Raw genomic sequence first — 19,699 nt, forward strand, 5'->3', positions numbered from 1 at the left:
ATCAGGAACCTTTGAGTTAGGAGATGGAGTTTGAGGGTGAGACGACGAAGAACAGGGTAAGTGAAGAGAAGAGTAAGTGGGATGAGTGAGAGGATGAGAGAAGAGATACGGGGGAGACAAGGAGAGAGATTAGGAGACAGAGTGAGAGAATGAGAAGGTGGAATACGAGAGGTGAACAGGTGTGAGGAAAATGAGGTGAGATGACGAGGTGTGAGGTGTATGAGAGAGAGAGAGAGAGAGAGAGAGAGAGAGAGAGAGATCCCAAAAGCCTTTACATTCATGATTTCCCAATTATACTTTGATCTACAAGTACTCTATATTTGAAAACAGACTTTACAGCCTATCGGTAATGCACAAACATTTCTCAGTATTTTTGGTACAAGATACCTGTTCCTTCATGTGTAGCTCATGTCATGTCTATTTACAGCCTTATTTTCGCCTCGTTTCCTCCATTCATCCCAATTGGCTTCGTTTCAGCGCCAATCAATCGCTTTTATTCAGTTCATTTCTTTCTTATTCGGGTCATCTCCATCCAGTTATCTCCTCCTGTACCTCTCTCTCTCTCTCTCCCTCTCTCTCTCTCTCTCTCTCTCTCTCTCTCTCTCTCTCTCTCTCTGTCTTAGTAGCACCGGAAGCATTCCAAGATTGGGGAGGGGAAGGGGGCAGTACAGGCAGTGTTGACTAAAGTACAGATCGTATAGATAGGCTACACACCATATATATATATATATATATATATATATATATATATATATATATATATATATATATATATATATATATATTCAGTATTCATGTATGATAATGAGTATTTAACTGACTTGAGTAGTCTTTGGTCTTGCCTAATCTCATATGTATACCCAGACATATCGGTAGATAATTTCCACGACAGTGGAAAAATAAGATAAATAACAAAAGTCACAACTGGAATTCAAGTTGTACGGTTATTCTGTCTCTGTCGCACTATTTGCTGACACTTTTCATCTGTGACACTACCGTCGCCGATGAACTCTTTACACCCCTTGATGTCATTAAACTCTCCCCTGGGGGTCATTAGTAACCCCAGGGGACATTGACGACAGAGGTGTCATAAGAGAAAATGTTAGCAATTGTTGATATGTAAATAGAATGCGCTTCAAAATGCTTGAATTCCAGTTGTGGGTTCTGCTAAGTATCTTCCAAGTAAAATGCAGAGAAAATACGCAGAAAATTGTTACCCTTTTACTCGAGGGTGAATCACCCAAGCTAGAACCACTGAACCATATAGCTCTGAAGGGCAAGGAGAGATGCATGGAGAAGCGGCTACATCTCTCACCAAAAATACGCCACCCTGGTGTGTGCTTGAACTGCCAAACCCTACGGTCGTGAAGTGCGAGCGCTACCTCTCAGCTATTTTGGCTCCGATTCTTCTTTACTCGAGTTATCCTTAAAGTCACAGTTTCTTTAAAACTATCCCGGACTATTGACGAAAACGGTACATTTTTTTTTTTTCTTTATCAATCCAAAGCGTTATAACTCGTTAAAGAATGGTAACCCAGAAATAAATAATATTATATATCATTATTTTACCCGTAAATGGTCGATTTACCTTTGACGGATTTTTGTGCTCACTGATGTCATTGGGGTCAGATGTCACTTCATGTTATACTCATTTATAATTCTCGTATAGAGTTGATGCTCATATTTTCGTTCACATTATCTTAATCTTTATTATCAATACCTACACATCATCAATGGGGTCTGCATAGAGATTATGAGAATGTAAATAATACACACTCATTTGTTTACATGCGTCAGCTGTGCGCTCGTCGCATGGTGGCTTGGATGTTCGTCTGGTCCGCCGTGCAGAAAATTGTTCAGTAATTGTCCAGTCAGTATGGTATTTTATTTTACTAGTAAAGGTAAGGCTTATTCGATTTTGTCAGCAGTTATATAATATTGTATGAGCTTAACTAGCAATTTTTTGTTGCAGAAATGGTTTTGGTCTTTCATCATTACAGATTGACACAAGGCTATGTTGCAATAAGTTAATAATGTGAATGAAACCAAGTGGTAATTCTTTAAAATTACTTTTGCATGCATTAGGCAGGCTCGTACATGTCATATACCTTGTTTCTTGTAAAAGAAACAATTATGTTGACATGGGAAACCTTTAATTTCCATCAAAATTGCCCCCTATAAAGTGGTAGGCCTTTAGCGATTTGAGGAAATGTGGGGTTAAAGGACCAATTATCACAGTGATAGACCATAAAAGTTGCAGAAATGCTTAATTTGAAGATATGAGGGTGTTTTCACTCGATCCAGGAAATCTGACTACCATATTGTAGACCACATTATTTTAAATCTTTTTCACCATAAACTTGTTTTTGGAAATGTATATTTAATGCGAAAATTCCGTATATAATTAACGCAGATCTCCGTTGACGTCTACCAGTACTCGGCCATATTTAATGTTCCTAATGCACACTTTTTGAATTTGAAAGCTGGCCGTCAAATGCAAGTGAGATTAGATTGGATTAAATTAGGTTAGGTTTGGTCAAATAATTAAGTTTTCCATTGCTTTAACACGAGATACATTGGCACATTCAGCCGGAGTGATGGTTGGTAAACAGTGTGGCCAGTTGGAGAGACTGTCAGTAAACATTGCCATGGATGACCTGGTCATTTCCTTAACAACCCAAAAATAGGTATATTTTGCCTTGGGTAGGCCTATTCTCCAAATGGAGTGATTTGCAAAAAAAAAAGAATCAAATTCGTTCAACTCATACTAAAATCGACCAAAAAATGTATTTTTTTTTGTTTCGAAATCAAGTTATTTGAACTACCAAAAATTGACCAATATCAGATGTACAGCTTTATCAGTTTCACATACAAACTGTGGCAAATGGCAGCCAGTGTGCCAAGCTTTCAGGTTGGTTTGGCTTTGTGGTCAGTCATTGTGTTGTTGATAGGAAATTATAGGTTGACGTAGCATGTATAATCCTTCCTTTGTAAATTGATGCAGCCCAGAGCAATTTGGTAGGATGAAGAATAAATCTATGAAAGTAAATAAAAAAAAATACCAGTACTGTACTATTTGTATGCCCCTGTGATGTCATGCAGGGGATTGTCAGTTTTGTTATAAAAAAAAAAAAAAAAAAGTAGAATAGTGATATATGCAGACTTTCAGTATCCAGTTCCCTATTTCTTTGTGTCAGATTAGGACATCAGGCAACTGGTTGGTAGATAAAGCTAAATATTAATTTATTTAATAATATATGCTGCTGTTTGTGCTTTTTGCAGTGGTAGAGCCACCAGTCACGCTGTTTATGGGCATCGATAAATATGAAAGTAAGTAAATGTAACAGTGTATTTTTTTACAGATTTGTCGTAATCTCTACCAGTCACACTGTTGCCAGTATATATTGCTGTATTTGTTATTGCAGCTCCAGGCTTGTATGGACATGAACTGTTACTGTAGTTGTTGCCTTTATTTGCAGCTGCTGTTATGATAGTATAATATATAAAATCTGAATGCTTCATACTCAGTCAGGATAGCACTGTAGAGTAGCTTTCTTGGATATTACCTGCATTAAAGTATCGTGGAAAATGGTTGCTTAATGTAATACATTCTTGCCACACAAAAATAAATTAAACCAGTGCATTTTGACTAACTACCAATAATGGTGTTTACCTTTTTAGATGAAGATTTGATAAAGTGGGGTTGGCCAGAGGATGTGTGGTTCCACGTGGACAAGGTCTCGTCGGCCCACGTGTATCTCAGACTAAACCCAGTAAGACTGTAATGTACTGTTATTCCCGGTAAAGTTAGCTGATTTCCATGGCTGGAGGGAAATTGTAGTGAGAGTTTCATACTGAATAAAAAACTACCATACAACTTTGCCTCAGCTAGGGGTACAGGGTCAGCTTAAAGTACAGTGTGGCTTACAACTGAACAATGCAAAGAAACAGGTGGGGTGGATGCAAGATAGGGAATGAGATAAATGAAAAAGAAAATGCTTTATAATGAACAACCTCTCTTCTCTGATTTATACTCCCAAGCAGCTTTACAGTGGACTTCCCACCTCATATGAATGGGAAACTGGATATTGATGATTGTATCTACTGTAGTTGTATAATAGTTTCCAGATTAGGCAAACCTATTTTGTGTTGGATTTAAGAAAATACCAGTTACGTATTTGCTGTCAGTATATTGACCCTTTCAGTCAAGTTGTTCATCTACTTTTCGTTTCATCCCTGCTGTTACAGATGGTTTAAGATACAGTCTCAGTAGTGGTTCCTGAGTTGATGAAAATTGAAAGAAGGTTGCAACAAGCCATAAGCTAAATAATACATCTTTTAAGTGCAAAGGTTAAAATGGTTTTTAAGCTATATTGTTGACAAGTTTCCTTTCTCCAGGGCCAGACCATTGATGACATACCCATGTCGGTGATAGAAGATGCTGCCCAGCTATGCAAGGCAAACAGTATCCAGGTATGTTGCACACCCTGTATCACCAGACCTCTGTGTTTTCTTTAATAATACAGCCATGATCCACAGTGTCTTTGAGTATCCAAGTATGTTGCTTCCCCTGATCATCAGCCAAATTTATTATCTTTGCTTAATAGCACACCCATGGCTGCACTGTCTTTTGCCCTCAGTTGTTCAGTGGGAGCAGTTAGAGTGGGTATCATAGTCAAATTGGAAAGCAGTATAGGCTAAGTTGGTAAGGATTGAGTTTCATATATGCCAACTCTACCAAGGATTTCATATGTAGCTGTTTGTTAGGATTAAGCTGTGAATGCTATGTTGATACCTGCCAGATTATCAATTGATTTTTTAGTGTGAGTACACATCATTTAACACTTAATTCCAGGTGATATCCCAATTTCTTTACTCTTACTGATTCAATACATATTACCAGTATTAAAATTAGAAAAGGCCTTTTCTGTTGTAGGGTAGGCTTGGTTCTGGAGAGGGATGCCTTTACATGGTGGCATCAGTATGACCAGGTGCTGAAGTTGCCTAATTACTGTATACAAAAATGTCCCTCAATCTCCTCCCTACTCCCCAAAAGACGTGGATGGTGGACTACATTTTGTCCTACAGTCTGCCTGGGATTGCAGCAGTGCCTCATCTAAATCTTGCAGCTTAAAAGTCTCTCCTTAGCTGTGTAAGTCATTGGAAGATGGCAAGAAAAAAGAGGTTGCCATGTAGGTTCAAGGGGTTTATCCATGGGGTTACCAGTCCAGTCTGCCTGTTTTCACAAGTAGACCAGTTTCAGTTAATTGTTGTCTCACTGTGTAATGGGTCATTCATTTTGATGTATCTGAATATGTTTATTATAAAGTGGCAATAATTCCAGGGCAACAAGATGAACAACGTTGATGTAGTGTACACATTGTGGTCAAACCTTCGCAAGACTCCGGGCATGGATGTCGGCCAAGTTGGATTCCACAGTGAAAAGGAGGCAAGTAATAAGTACTGAGGTTGTATACACTAGACCCTCAATATGTGCGACTGATATATTTGGGAATTTTACAGAACAAATCAAAGGGAGGAAAGTGATGGACATACTCTAAGTGTGAAGTTGACTTGATGGAATAGTAGGCAGACTTTTACCCCAGACTATAAGTTTCTCGTAACAGTTTTTCTTTCTTCCAGTTAATATTCCTTCATAAAATGGCATCCAATCTCAGTGGCAGAATATTTCACCTTTTATTCATTTACAGTGTGGGAGTTACCATGTTACTAGTACAGCACTGTATATAAAATTTGAAATTGCCAGTTAGGTCATGTATCACCACCGGATACTGATGATCACTAAAGAACTACGGTACAGAAATAGAGTGCTTCAGGATTTTTCTCTGGGTACCAGGAAGTTATTTTATTCAGCTGTGGGAAATACCCTGTGTTTAAATGGTGAATTATTTGCCGTTTACGGTATTCATAATTAATTGGAAGTACAGTATTGTGTAACAAATTACTCACTATATGGCAGTTTGAGGAAAGCAGTAACAAGAACAATTATACATACTTAATGTTACCTAGTGAGATATTTATGGTATTCAAGCCAAAATTTTTAAAACTGAAATTAGTATTGTGTCATAACCTGCTCCGGCTTTCTTGAAAATTGACTAAACAAGATCAAGATGGTACCACCTTTTTAGATGTCATATCCCATCTCATCACAGAATTTTGCTTACCTGAGTCATCTTCTGCAGGTGCGTAAAATCCGTCTGGAAAAGCGAATTAATGAGACTGTCAACAGATTAAACAAAACCAAGGTGGAGGCTCACCCAGATTTTAGACAAGAACGAGAAGAACGGGATAGGAAAGAGCGAAATCAAGCTAAGAAAGAACTGAAGGAAAAGCAGCAAAAAGAAAAAGAAGAGCTAGAGAGAAGAAAAAAGGAGCAAGAACTCAAGTAAGTTCATTATTATTATTATTATTATTATTATTACATTAGACCCATCAATCAGCGCAGATGATGTATCTGCGAATTTTACCGTGCGAATTAAAACTCTCAACTCATGCCCGGTGTTATATGGCTAATTGATATGGTGGAATCCCAAAATTTTCCAAAAATCCCCCCTGTGGCCCTCTTGAAAAATGTTTACACCATCCTACTCATACCCAACATTAATTGTAATACATATACATGCTACCACAGTCCCCAGGTCAGTTGCCAGTGGATGGGGCTTAATTTGCCTCTATGGAGTGAATGAGGAGTGCACGTCACACATTGCTGTCACGTTTCATTTTTCCTCTTTGAATTCATGACTTTTATCCCAATTCAGGAATAGTTTTTGCTTCTCATTTTTCTCTTTGAATTCGTAACCTTCACCCATTTTCGAGATCACTGACACTCCACACATTCCACCTAGTTACATTACTAACTTCCCATATTTCTGTTCACTTATTGTAGAGGATATCACACTAACCATTTTCTTCTTTCCAGGAGCTACAGTTCCTTATTTTCATCAGAGAACATGAAGACCAACAAGCAAGCAGCTGATGAAGATTCTGATGATTTTATGTGATACCATACATCAGTGTATAAATGTCAGATGCAACATAAACCAGTTCAGGTGTTCAGCATACTTAGGTCACGGATTGCAGGTACTAAGTTTTTCATCATCGTAGTTTAACATCTCAGTTATAACTGAAATCGCTGCGTTAACTTCCTTTTTTATTACAGATGATATCCATTGTAGTTTTTCTTTTGAATCTAGATTTTTTCAACTTGGGGAAAGGCCTCTTACATTAGTACCAGTAGTAGTAGTAGTAGTGGTTGTTGTAGCCCCAGGTTCATTGGAAATGTGTACCCAGTGGACTGCAGGCTGTAGTTGCCCTCCTTCAGCAGTTCCTCCTCCTTTTTTGGGGAGTTTGCGAGGAAATTGAGGAACGTTTGTATAACCAGGCAGTTCTGCCATCCGGTTTTATCAGTGCCACCTCGTGAAGGCATCCCTCTCCAGCTCCTGGCTTCATGTATTAAAAGGATTTATTAGTGATACACTTCCATTTTGAAATCCCTGTCCTAAGCTCAGTAAAATCATAAGGAGATTACAAGAATGAGATAAAAAAGATGTCCTCAGGCTCAGTGGATTTGCAGTGCACTGAGGGCTGTATTTTTAAAACAGTGTGTGAAGGTTTAAGCAGACCTATTTTGTTTTTGACGGCAATTTACAGAACACCTCTTGTTGTTCAGAAACCCATCTTTCTGGCCAACCAGATCCATGAACCATAGGCAGGCAGCCACTCCAGTAGTGCCATGCTGTGCAGTGAACAGACATTCCTTGCTGTATGGTACACAGCACCTTGCCACAGCAAAGTGCAGGGAGAAGGGTGGAAGTTTGGTTCGTGGATGAACACTGCATGTCTCTCTCCACCCAGTTAACAGGGGCACCATAGTATGTGCCACATTACCCCATTACTTGGTTATTTGGTTAACACCCACCACTGTATATGATTTCCTGGGTTACTGGAACCCATTAGGCTTGTCACCAAGTGCAGGGCCACCTAAAATGAAAAGAAAAAATGATAAAGCAACAGGAAGGATGGGAGAAATAGGGAAAGGAGGCAGACAAAACAAAACAATGATAAAGGTGAAGGAGACCACCACATTTTGAGTGGATGATGGTCACCACCACCTACCACCAATGGAACACCTGCAATTTTTAGATGGGTTAAGCCTGCACCTCACATACAGAGTGCAGTAAGCAATGATACAGATAGGTCAGACATGTTCTATCATCACGTGCATCGGAAGTTTTCGCAGTATTTCCAGAGCTTCTCCAGACTTTAGCTCACCCAGGTTTTAAATAAGTCCCGAAATACCTTGCTAAGGGTCATATTCTGATGGAAGTAGGTTTTCTTACATCTCTATATCAGCATTAGGTGCATAAATAACTACTTTCATGTTATTTATGCCTGATGGTCTAGTGGATTAAGGCACTTCAGTTGGATGTGGCTCTTAGGGGTATCTGTAATTAAAGATGTGGGTGGGGTTTTTTGTTCACATGCCACACAGGCGAGCAACTGGTCACTCATCTTTCAATATCTGGACTGAATAGCTTAGCCCCTATACTCCTGATAAACAGTAAAGGTTTGGATGAATTTATGTTATTTAATTGTACAGTAAAAGTCTTCTCATTCGGCATCTTTGGGACCAAGGAGGTGCTGAAAGAGCAGAAACTGCAGAATGACTAGGAAAACCTGCCAAAAAGTTTCTAGCAATCATGGTCGGTCACTCCAATGCAATCACAGTGTCTAGCAAAGATTATTGGTCAACCCAAAGCACTAAATCGGCCTTCTATTTCTTAAGGTCATATATAGTGGAAGAGCTCACACCTCAATCTTCCATTATCTTCTTCCTAGGAACACCCGCCTCCAATTTTTTCAATAATTCAATCTTTTTGTTGATAGTCAGCACCTTATTGGTGTGTTTTTTCACAACACCAGTAGGCTTTCCACTAGCAGAGGCCATATCGCAACACGAGAATGAAAGGATGTCTGTGAAATAGCACGACAAAGTTTCCAAACTTTTGAAAGGTCCCACTCACAAAGCCAGACACTCAGGAGTTGTGATGGCTGACGATGCATGCAGTGTTGACAAACAGAAATCATCAAAAGCCCTAAGCTCAACGTCAGAATGCTAAGCTGTAGGTGAACTGTTCACTCTTTCGTGCTAATTTGGACTTCAAAATGCACTAGATAGAAGAAAGTCTAATATTTATTTGTGCTAATTATTATGATAAGCGCTAAATTATTATGAAAAGCGCTAGATCTAGTGCCAACCATGCCAAATTGGCCGATCGGCTCAGCATAGGCGCCGGAAAAGGAGAGAGCATTCATAGTAACACTTAATGAAAACCTTCGAAGACCAGAAATACTGTAAGACCAGATGCTGAATGAGAGGACTTTTACTGTATTCATACTGCAAGGACATGGAAAACATCAGGCAAGATTAGTAATGTGTAATGAACAAAATTTATTGCTACGAAGTTAGTGCTACAAAGCCTGTAAGCTCGTGAGCATGCAAAAAGACATATTAAAACTCAAAGCTTGAAAGTTTTAAAAATAATCGTTACTACTTGCTCATTTTTTCTTTGATATAGATTAGTTCCACATTGTGTCTTGAAGTCTGACCATGATATGTTCAACAACATCCTTATAAAATCTAAATAATATGGTATATATACACCACTATTTAAATATATTCTGTATTTTTATTTGGTTTTCTTGACTATACAAATAAAATTCTAAAAATCCCATATAAAAACTGCAAGGTTTGATGTTATCCAATAACTACTGTATGTAGGTAAATACAGCTTTAAGGTAACAAATGTTATAACTGTATACACAGTGATATAAGAAAGAAAAGCTCAGTAATGATGACAAATAAAAAATACTGAAGCTTGTGGAATGTTTGGCAGTCAGAATGTAGCAATTTTGTATAAAGACGTAAATGACTAGCTATTTAAAAATGAAGGTATAGTAAGTAAATTGCACACTAGACACTGAAACATCCAATATAAATCACGTTATTCTGCATTATAGAATTAGGAGAAAACACCAAAACCAATCATCCCTTACAAAAATCTAAACTAAACCTTTTCCTTACTGCATTTGGCGACATTAGAAAATATATATTTATCATAAGAGTTTCATAATAGATTTTGCAACAGTTATAATAAATACTGTAATTAATCAAACATGCACCATGTACAGCTAACTTACCAGAAATAACCCAAATAGACTACAGTATATTGTGTCCCAAAGTACCCATTCAGTATAACCAATACACCACAGTTTAACTCAGTACCCTGAAAACAAAGATGAACTGCAAGAATAAGAATGCAGTTAACAAAACTACAGCAGGGGGGGGAAAAAAAAATGCCATAGGCCTGGCATGAACACTAGTTTACACATGTGATTTCATTTAATACAAAATATAGTTCTCTATTACACAGAACTTTCTAAGCAGGCTTATCATAGAAACAAAAGAAAAGAACAACCATTTCATAAATGAAGCACGTAAGATCTTAATATATAGTCCTCTGACTTATTACAGTCATGATTAGTCAGTTAACCTTGTACTTTACTATCATCTTTGCATCCTTGGGATGAAATTTTAACATGCATTTTACTTCAAGTACCTGAATCAGTACATAATTTAATTTAGAAACTCATGCCATAGCATTGCTTTACAACAATTTATGTAAAAAGAATATATCTTATACATTCTGGTTAACCTAGGCTATACAAATTCTTTGTTAAATACCACATTAAATGGGACTGGAAAAAAAGGAACTAAAATAGCTTCCTGTATTACTTTTTTGCTGTAGGCATAATTATCCCAGTTGGTTTTGCCAGTAAAACTTATTTATGCACTTCCAAATACTTGAACACTGTTAAACCTGCTGCTTAGTTCTGTATACTAGGGTTACAATTGAAGGCTGGTTGTTCACAGGCGAGCTACTGGGCACTACACATCCTGATCCACCATTATCACACGTATCCACAAACTGGTTTAGATTACAATATTTCCACAGCCAGGCAAATTGTTAATAGCACACTTTTAGTTTTTACTGCAAGAATGGCATGCAACCTTCAATACACATTATTACCTAATATTTTTGCATGTCAACTTCAGTTACAAAATTAACAGTTAAAAATGTTAATTTCAATTACTACAAACCTTATCTCTAGCATAAAATACAGTAACAAAATAACTTTTAGTTCCAACTGTATACAAAAACCACATTTTTAATTGGATGTTCCAATTGTATTAAACTAACTCCGACAGAACCCTTCTTCCCATCTTATCTGTGCCACTGGTAGTCGATAACCTTACTTCTAAACACCGGATAAATTATCATTTGAACCACAGGTTCTTTACTGTATACCCTGGCAGTGTTTTATGCCTCAATGACTTAGTTCCTACAGCTGACAGGGTGGCAGGAGATATGGATGACTAATTTCCCTTTCCTGTAGCTAATGTACAGTAATAGGCACCATGTAACATTGTGCACCTGATCATTTATAAAGAAAAAAAACATAATTTTAAGCACAAACTGTAATGCTCTGCAAAACAGTTGCTGTCTTTGTACTTAACTAAATTACTCTATCCACTAATTAAGTACGGTACATTTTACAACCTGCATCCGCTCAACTTACTAAAAGCAAATAGGTGTAAAGGACTCAAGTACAGAACACGTGCAAAAACTGAACTTCAACAGTGCCAGTTTATAAAACAAAATTTGTATGCAAGGACTAGTTTCTCTATTATACTGAAGCAATCACTTCAAAAATCTTCCTTCAGGAGTACAGGACTAAGCACAGCTTTGCTACCCTGATTATTTGAGCACAAGATGGAATGAACCATGACATACTCGATGGTCAAGTCGAGTGCAAAGAGCAGACCAAAATGGATTGGAAGGCTAACTCATAATTTTTCATATAAATTCCAGTGTTTCACTTCTCAGTATATGTTAAGAACCTATGTTCCACTACTTTCACATTGCACATGCAACCTTTACAGCAACTGTTCATTTATTAGATCAATTTGGCTATGTCCCTGCTTTGAAGTACTCTCAATACAGTACTGTGTATTTTATCCCTGATAAGCCTCATGGACAACTAAGTTACAGATGAGTAGTATTCTAATGGGTCAACAGCATTTCCTTGAGAAAAGGCTATAGGGCTGCATTCTCATTGCATGAAGAGGCTCTCCAACACCTATTTCTTACCAGTTAATTTCTACTTACATCGCATTAGTAATTTCCATACGTTATTTACCCAATCTACTCTGGTGATGTCATTTTATATTTATATTTTTTATTTTATATTTATATTTTTTCTTACCATCTCCAGATCATCAGATATACCTTAGGCTAGACTTTCAAACTTGTTGGGTTTGATACAACTTTCATCTGTCTGTTCAGTTAAAGAAATTTTTTCAGGAGTTTAATACAAGCGGGTCCGGTTATGTGAACATCCGTTACACAAAAAAACGATAATACGAGAATGGGCAATTTAGACCCAAATTTGGTGATATGAGCACGATAACCCGATGTTGCCATGGGGGTCAGTTAACCTAACCCTATATTCCCCACAAGTTGTGCAGTCCTCCATTAACGTATTCCACTCATGTGATGAGACCCACTAGTAAAATCATCAGAAGATAGCAAGGATAATGAATAAGTATTACCATGTTCAAGGGTTAAGTCATGAATAACAGTTGTAAGGTGTAGCAAACAAAACAGCTAAGGAAGAGGTGTTACAAAGCCTTTAAGTCAGCACGAATACAACCAGTAGCTAAACCGTTACATCTGATGATGTATATATTTGGTTTACTTTTATCTCTTGAATTTTATACCTTTGGAGAAACCATCTGTGATGATGGTGTCGGAACACTATCTCCAAGAGATTTTGTTACTGTTGGGAGAAACCATTTAGTGACAGTTAGAGACAATCTCTTTTTAACCCCTTCACAACTTGATTTCTCCCTACTCTGAATAACATCACCTGAATGTAGCGAGATGAAAATTTTACGTCACCAGACTGAAGGGTTTCTAAGGTCATTGCACTGCTACTGATTTCACAGCCAAGCAAGACCAGCATAAACCCATTTTAATTTTGTTGAAGCATAATTTGCCCGAATTAGTATTCTGATGTGTCCAAACTACTTATGTCCTTGCTTGTGTATATTTTTTTCTGAACACCAATTTTCTTGCCCAGAATCAAAAGACGAAACTAAATTCTACTTCCTTCATTTGGTAGTACATGTATTTCACAATTCATATACCAATTAATGCATAAAAAGCTTCATACAAACATATTTATCAAACTGTACTGTACTACTTTAGCCTTTGATTTGTGATAAACACTGACCAATGAAACACAATTATTTGTTTGATCAAATTCACGTGTAGCTATTAATGATATGGTTCTGCACTGGTTACAGGGAAGAGTGAAGGGAAAAGGACCCAAAAGTTCAGTATTCTAAAGGCAGGAGAGGTTACCATAGTACTGAACAAATCACAACTTAGCTACTATTCATTCAATAACTTGTATGAATATGATTTCATACATTTTGATACTGTATGAATACTGTACATTTAAAAATGAGGATGGCGAGGGAAAGGCTATCGATATCATCCTTGGATGCAATGCTTGGCGTTAAAAAAAAATAAATCTTTCCATACACACCAGATTCCTAGGGAGTTAAATAAAAATCATATCACATTCTTTTCATACACATTTCTTGGACTGAGATGGAATGGTAAGTTACTCAGATGAAGATGCAGGTGGCAATGGTGTTTAAACAGCCCATCCGGATAAATTCCAGATTAAAGGTCATATTCGTAGTGTCATAAGAAATTTCTGGCACCATTTCCACGGAGACTTATTTTGCATATTACACCTTGGTATCAATTTAATATTCATATAGTCTGCATCATCATCATCTAGTCTGCATTAATAATATATAAAAAGATACTGAGATGTGTCAGTAACCATACTGTTTGCATCAATAATACACCATCATATGATTCTGAGGTGTAATGTACAGAATAAAATCAGTAGAGGAGGAGGTGCTGCAGAGCCTCTTATACCACTCAGAATATGTCCCTATGCTGCATTTGGCCTCTGTTGCTGGTCTGGTCTATTTCCTGGGCTGCTGGATAACCATGGGCTTGCTTGTGGCGGCTGGTCGGACGTCGTGGGTGGGAACAGGCTTTTCATGGGTGTGCTTCACTGCTGCTGTGGGGAAATCTTTGTCCACTCGTGCGATTGTCCCGGATACCACAATTGGGGGTTTGGGAGCACTGCAGGAGCAAAAGATCGAACAGTAATACCTGTAATCTTACAAGCAGGCAAATATACCATCCCATCCCATCCCACCCCCATCATGATCATCCTGACACCATTCCTGGGAATCTGGAAGCACTGTGCAGGAACATGACTGAAACTATCCGTTACCAGGAGGGAAATATTATACTGTATCGTCATCCTACACCTTTTTTTTTTTCCCCTTACCAAATAATGGGGTACAGCAGGAAAAACTAATAAAAATAAAAGAGGAAACCAACAGCATGCCCATTGAATACTACACATTCACAAATCACTTGAACCTCCACTTTACACAAAATACCACTATGGTGTATATTACAGTATGGCCTTTCGCTGGCTCAATTACAATTCTAAACATTCAGTAACAAGGATTCTCCCAACAAAGCAGCTACTAAAGATTCTCTATTGCAGTGAAAATAGTACACTGAAGCAGGGCTCAAAAATCACCATAAAGTTGTAGCCTATGATCACCACCTTTGGAGAGGGTGAAGAAGAGCCCTAAAACGAGGAAACACATCACAATTGATGCATTTAATGAAAAGGACAATTGAGACGCTAGGGCTAAAACTAATCAAATTAAAGAACATATTACAGTATTAACTTTTCCCTGACATTAGATGGAACACATGCTGGCTCAGTGGAAAATCATGATTTCATAATCTAAGACAGCCTTCATTCTCCACAAATGGCTACTACAATACACCATATTTTTAAGCTACACACACATGATGAATGTACTTACAAATAACAACCTCTGAATGCACGAAAAGCAGCAAAATACAATAAACTACATCATCAAACTTCTGATAAGAGTACTTCATAACTAATTCATTTGTAAAACCACAGTATATGAACTAGAATTAATAAATACTGCTACATATACTGTATAACAGTCTGTAAGCCGTACCACAGTATTACTCGATACAGAAACTATACCTTTCTGAGAGCTAACAGACATACCAACTTACATTACGAATACCAGCAAATGTAAATAAAAGGTTACGGTAACAAGTAACACTTCAGACAGAAAACTTTCCACTTCGTATTACATAAACAGATCACTTGATCTGTAAAATTACCTGGAAATAGCCTTTGGCAAATTGGGCTCACAGCAACTTTAATGTTTTTCACAATGACACTATTTCAACACTGATGTTTTTAAAAAATGGCAACACACTGAGCCCAATTATTGTCTTCCTTTTTGCCAAAAATGCAACAAATGTGAAAATGCTTACAAGAAATAAAGAATAGCCCCATAACAGGTGTGTAAAGAGGTACAGTACTGCAGCAAGCTTAAACAGAGAGAAGCGATGGAAAAATTAAAACAAACTCCTTTTTGTAACCTATATATGGTATACATACCTCTTCACCACAATCTCCTCATCCTTGTCACTCTCACTGTCCCGGTGTGAGCTCCCGCCTTCCTTCTCATCTGTACTCCTCCTGCGGTTCGGAACCCTAACGCCCCCAACTTTCACTGAAATCATTTTAACATGTTAGAGAAAAGACAGTTAATGAAGTACAGTAACAAGTTTCATCACTCAAAATTACATTTGCTGTGACTACTATTTCAGTACAGTTCACTACTGTAGACTAAAAAGCCTAATATAGAGGTATACCATTAACGCTGCCATACTGAGAGTTCTGAGGCACTTATAATTCTGTATGGAAAAACAAACTTGGCCCAGGAAGGGCCTATGCTACACAAACAGTTTTAATCCCCGAATCCAGGTGACTTTGTTACTATGCTGTGTACAGGACTGGTAGTTCATTTTTGCTACAACATGATTTTATTATGAAGTCTCATACTGAAGAGGTTTAGTAAGGCTGTACCAACTCCTCTAGTCTAAGCTGAATGAAATCATTTGGAAATCGTAAGACTAAATAGTTTAAGCAACATTGGCATTCACTGATCAGTGTGATACTGCTTCACACATTTCTCAGTACAATGCCAAAGTCGAGGAGGAAATTAGTAAAATAACTGCAAATGTATTATACGGTATGTTTTTGCTATTACACCTGTCATACAATATCATAAACCAAAGTTTCTGAAGCAATGAAAATAAGAGAAATCTTATTCTAACAACCTCCACTCATGCCATCACTGACAAACAATTGTCTGAGTCAAGTTTATTGTTATCAACTGTTGCTACAGCTGGTCTGGGCTGGGCTTGTCATAATGTTTGATACCACGTTTATCAACCAGGCTGAAACTCAATAGGCCTAAGGTACAGTGTTGCTAACCGTGCTACAAACTTTATTTTTAACAGTACAGTATACTGTATATGTCCATTGGCTCATACAACCTCAAGCTCCTGTCACTAGGGGCATACGTCCATAACAATTAAACCGTGGGTACATTCATGTCTTGCTACCAGTTTTTGGAATGTAATTCTGGCTTTGCCAGCTGTAACCCCGTCATTCCTGTATGCGATCCCCAAACTTCCTATTTGGTCGTTCCCCTAAATGTATCACGTTTGCCACTCACGAATAATTCCTTTTTCAGCATGAAAATAATTACAACAAGTAAAGATGGTTGTAATGAAAAGTAGTGCAGCGTGATGATGGAGCGGATGGGTGGATGTGGGAGATGACAAGTGACCACGTTTTCACTTCACTGCTCCTTATCACAACTCTATTTCATGTTCTTTTCCCTCTACTTACTCGCAGGGGCGTGCCCAGTTTTCGCCTCGATGTCCTCGGTGGATGACATGCTGTGGAAAGACGTGAAAATCAACCAAATGCTAGCTGCGTCACAGTGCTTACTCCACCACCTCAGCTGACACAAGCAAGAGTTGGCTCTGCTGCTGCTGCCACCTGCTGGGCGGTGTTGGCGGACCTCAAGTTAACACCTGCCACCCAGCTCACACCCGCGATATTTAATTGGTGAGTTTGCTTCAGACATCAAGTAACAGTGAACCATCTCTTATTGACCGGATTTTCATAGTACCTCTTCCTTGATGACGTATTTTATATATACCTTTCATGTCTGCTGGGTGAACCTCACTGACACCTACTACCTAGCACACACCAGCGATTTTTTATTTCGTGGTGAGGAGCTTCAGACGTCACACAAATTATTAGCTTTATGAAATATCTCTAATGAACTTCTGAGCTAGCACCTCTTCCTCAGCTATTTATTTTTCCATATTACACTCATGTTGTCTTGTGTTGCCTACATCTACGAGTATTTGTCTTTTTACCTTTGTTGATTTAGACATCACGATGTAACAAAAAAGTATTGGATTTGCAGCCGCTACTGTTATGATATTTTGGCTTATTTTAATGTTTTCAGTAGTAGTTATACAGGTAGTAGTAGTAGTAGTAGTAAAGGTAGCAACAGCAGCAGCAGTAGTAGTAATTGTCGTAGTAATGCGGCAGCAGTAGCAGCAGCAACAGCGGCAGTAATAGTAGTAGTAGTTGTAGTAGTAGTAGTAGCAGCAGCAGCAGCAGCAGCAGCAGCAGCAGCAGCAGCAGTAGTAGCAGTAGTAGTAGTACAGTAGTAGTAGTTGTTGTATTTATATTCCTCTGAATGTAAACCCAGTTAACTGCAGGAGGAAGTTGTCATCACCATGCAGTCCAGCATCCTTATTCTGGAGTGATAGGGAGGGAACTGAGGGACGTTTGTGTAATTAGGCAGAGGAGCCACCCTGTCATATTGTTCGTGTAATTAGGCAGCAGAGGTACCCTGTCATACTGGTGCCACCATGTGAAGGCGTCTCCCTCTTTCACTCCTTGTCGTGGTCGTGTTTATCATTATTAATGGTGGTGGTAGTAGTAGTAGTAGTAGCAGTAGTTGCAGCAGCAGGAGCAAGTTAATACTGTATTTTATTTCATTTGTTGACTGTTCCTCAATGTTTGTTAATCTTGTCTCTATTCTGTAACACCTCTTCCTCATGATTTATTTTGCTTATTAAACCTCCATGTTATCTTCTATGCCACATCTGTCTTTTTAATGTCGATATGAATTGAATCAGTAACAAGAAAGATAAAATAAATCTGAGGACGAGGTGTTACGAACAATACAAAACCCTCTGAGGTGGAGTCAGGATTCCAGAGGTTTGAATAATGAATGAATGAGTGTGTGACCCATTTCACTAGGGATGTTGTTGATTATTTCTCCTGCTTTCATATTTTCTTTTCATAGCTTTCTGTACCCTACCTCACCTCACCTGTAAGTAGGAAAAAGGAGCGGAAAGATGATAAATGAAAAAATTACTGTTCGTAAAAGATGCAGAATGTCGTGTGATGTTAACCCATTTGCATGAAGGGGAAAACAAAATCACATGTACAGAACGATTATCTTTTGACATCACGACGAATACATAGCGGAAAAGTCAAACCATCTGAAACTCGCATTATTAGTGACAGTATTTTCGCTGTGTTTCGCCAGATGTAAATTTTCCTCAGGCAGAAAAGAGAAGCCAGTTGTTCCTTTGTGTGGTATTAAAAAATTATGTATCAGTGATTCTCTCTCTCTCTGTCTCTCTCTCTCTCTCTCTCTCTCTCTCTCTCTCTCTCTCTCTCTCTCTCTCTCACTGAAGCATCACAGGTAAACATCCGGAGTAAACACAAGCTCGTGGAGGTTTTATTTTTCTTCATATAAACTTCCATGCAGTGAAGATTCGAGGCTTACAATATCAAATTAAATCAGTCATTAGTTAGTGGTAGGTGGTGGCGACCATCATCCACTCACTTGAAGTAGTGCTGCCTACTTCTTCCTTAGCCTTTATCATTCTTTTTCTGTGCTTGCCCTCCTCTCTTCCTATTTCTCCCATCTTTCCTGTCACTACTTATTGCTTTTCTTTCCGTTATAGGTGGCTTTACATTGAGTGACAAGCCAAATGGTTTCCTGTAAGCCAAGAAACCATTTACAACGCTGGGTGGTAACCATATAACCAAACCATACGTGCTCCCTACGTGTCAAGTGGGTTGGTGGAGGGTTAGTGCCCCTCCCTGTAAAACAAATAACTCAGTCAAATGGCCACCCCGTACGGGATTATGGCGTCTGGCAATAGATAGATAGATAGATAGATAGATTTTACTCTGAAGCTGTTACATCATTACTAATATGCTTTTTAAATCACAGGGAGTAAAAAGCAAGCAAGTTGGACAAGTACTGTGTGTCGTCTTGGTCCTGCTCTCCATCGCCACTGCGTATGACGGAGACACCAGTCTTTGCCGTAAGTTGTCAGAGTAATTTATATTTTACTTTATACTTTGATGCAGTGGTACTCAGTTTAGTCATGGATTGTCAGGAATGCACAGGAAGAATATTAGGGATGCGCGGGGGGCAGTAAAATAAATGAAAGCCTTGACACAGTTTACGTCAAGAAATACCAGTTTTATAATTGATTTGAAT

General features: G+C 38.2%; 2 protein-coding genes across 2 annotated transcripts; one reads left to right on the forward strand and one right to left on the reverse strand.

The window, feature by feature from the left end:
- The first annotated feature begins 1,810 nt into the window (after positions 1–1,810).
- LOC145410207 (coiled-coil domain-containing protein 25) lies at positions 1,811–12,102 on the forward strand. Its single transcript, XM_080280419.1, has 7 exons — positions 1,811–1,901; positions 3,283–3,330; positions 3,682–3,773; positions 4,399–4,473; positions 5,345–5,449; positions 6,204–6,406; positions 6,941–12,102. The coding sequence occupies exons 1-7, from the start codon at positions 1,877–1,879 to the stop codon at positions 7,020–7,022; spliced, it is 630 nt and encodes a 209-aa protein (XP_080136545.1). The 5' UTR covers positions 1,811–1,876; the 3' UTR covers positions 7,023–12,102.
- Positions 12,103–13,718: 1,616 nt separating this feature from the next.
- Positions 13,719–17,124, reverse strand: LOC145410006 (death-associated protein 1). The gene is made up of 3 exons (XM_080280215.1): positions 17,002–17,124; positions 15,700–15,814; positions 13,719–14,312 (listed from the first exon to the last, which is right to left on the reverse strand). The coding sequence occupies exons 1-3, from the start codon at positions 17,048–17,050 to the stop codon at positions 14,150–14,152; spliced, it is 327 nt and encodes a 108-aa protein (XP_080136341.1). The 5' UTR covers positions 17,051–17,124; the 3' UTR covers positions 13,719–14,149.
- Positions 17,125–19,699: the final 2,575 nt, after the last annotated feature.

The sequence above is a fragment of the Coenobita brevimanus genome, chromosome 84 (genome assembly GCF_032717465.1).
Source record: "Coenobita brevimanus isolate Jiangsu-jjx chromosome 84, ASM3271746v2, whole genome shotgun sequence".
Taxonomy (NCBI): domain Eukaryota; kingdom Metazoa; phylum Arthropoda; class Malacostraca; order Decapoda; family Coenobitidae; genus Coenobita; species Coenobita brevimanus.

Excerpts from the sequence above, each read along its gene's own strand:
- LOC145410207 (XM_080280419.1), top strand. The coding sequence starts at position 1,877 with ATGGTATTTTATTTTACTAGTAAAG. Across the intron at positions 3,331-3,681 it reads GGGCATCGATAAATATGAAA|ATGAAGATTTGATAAAGTGG; the intron begins GTAAGTAAATGT and ends TTACCTTTTTAG. Across the intron at positions 4,474-5,344 it reads GCAAGGCAAACAGTATCCAG|GGCAACAAGATGAACAACGT; the intron begins GTATGTTGCACA and ends CAATAATTCCAG.
- LOC145410006 (XM_080280215.1), bottom strand. The coding sequence starts at position 17,050 with ATGTCATCCACCGAGGACATCGAGGCGAAAACTGGGCACGCCCCTGCG. Across the intron at positions 15,815-17,001 it reads AACTGGGCACGCCCCTGCGA|TGAAAGTTGGGGGCGTTAGG; the intron begins GTAAGTAGAGGG and ends AAATGATTTCAG. Across the intron at positions 14,313-15,699 it reads GAGGAGATTGTGGTGAAGAG|TGCTCCCAAACCCCCAATTG; the intron begins GTATGTATACCA and ends TTGCTCCTGCAG.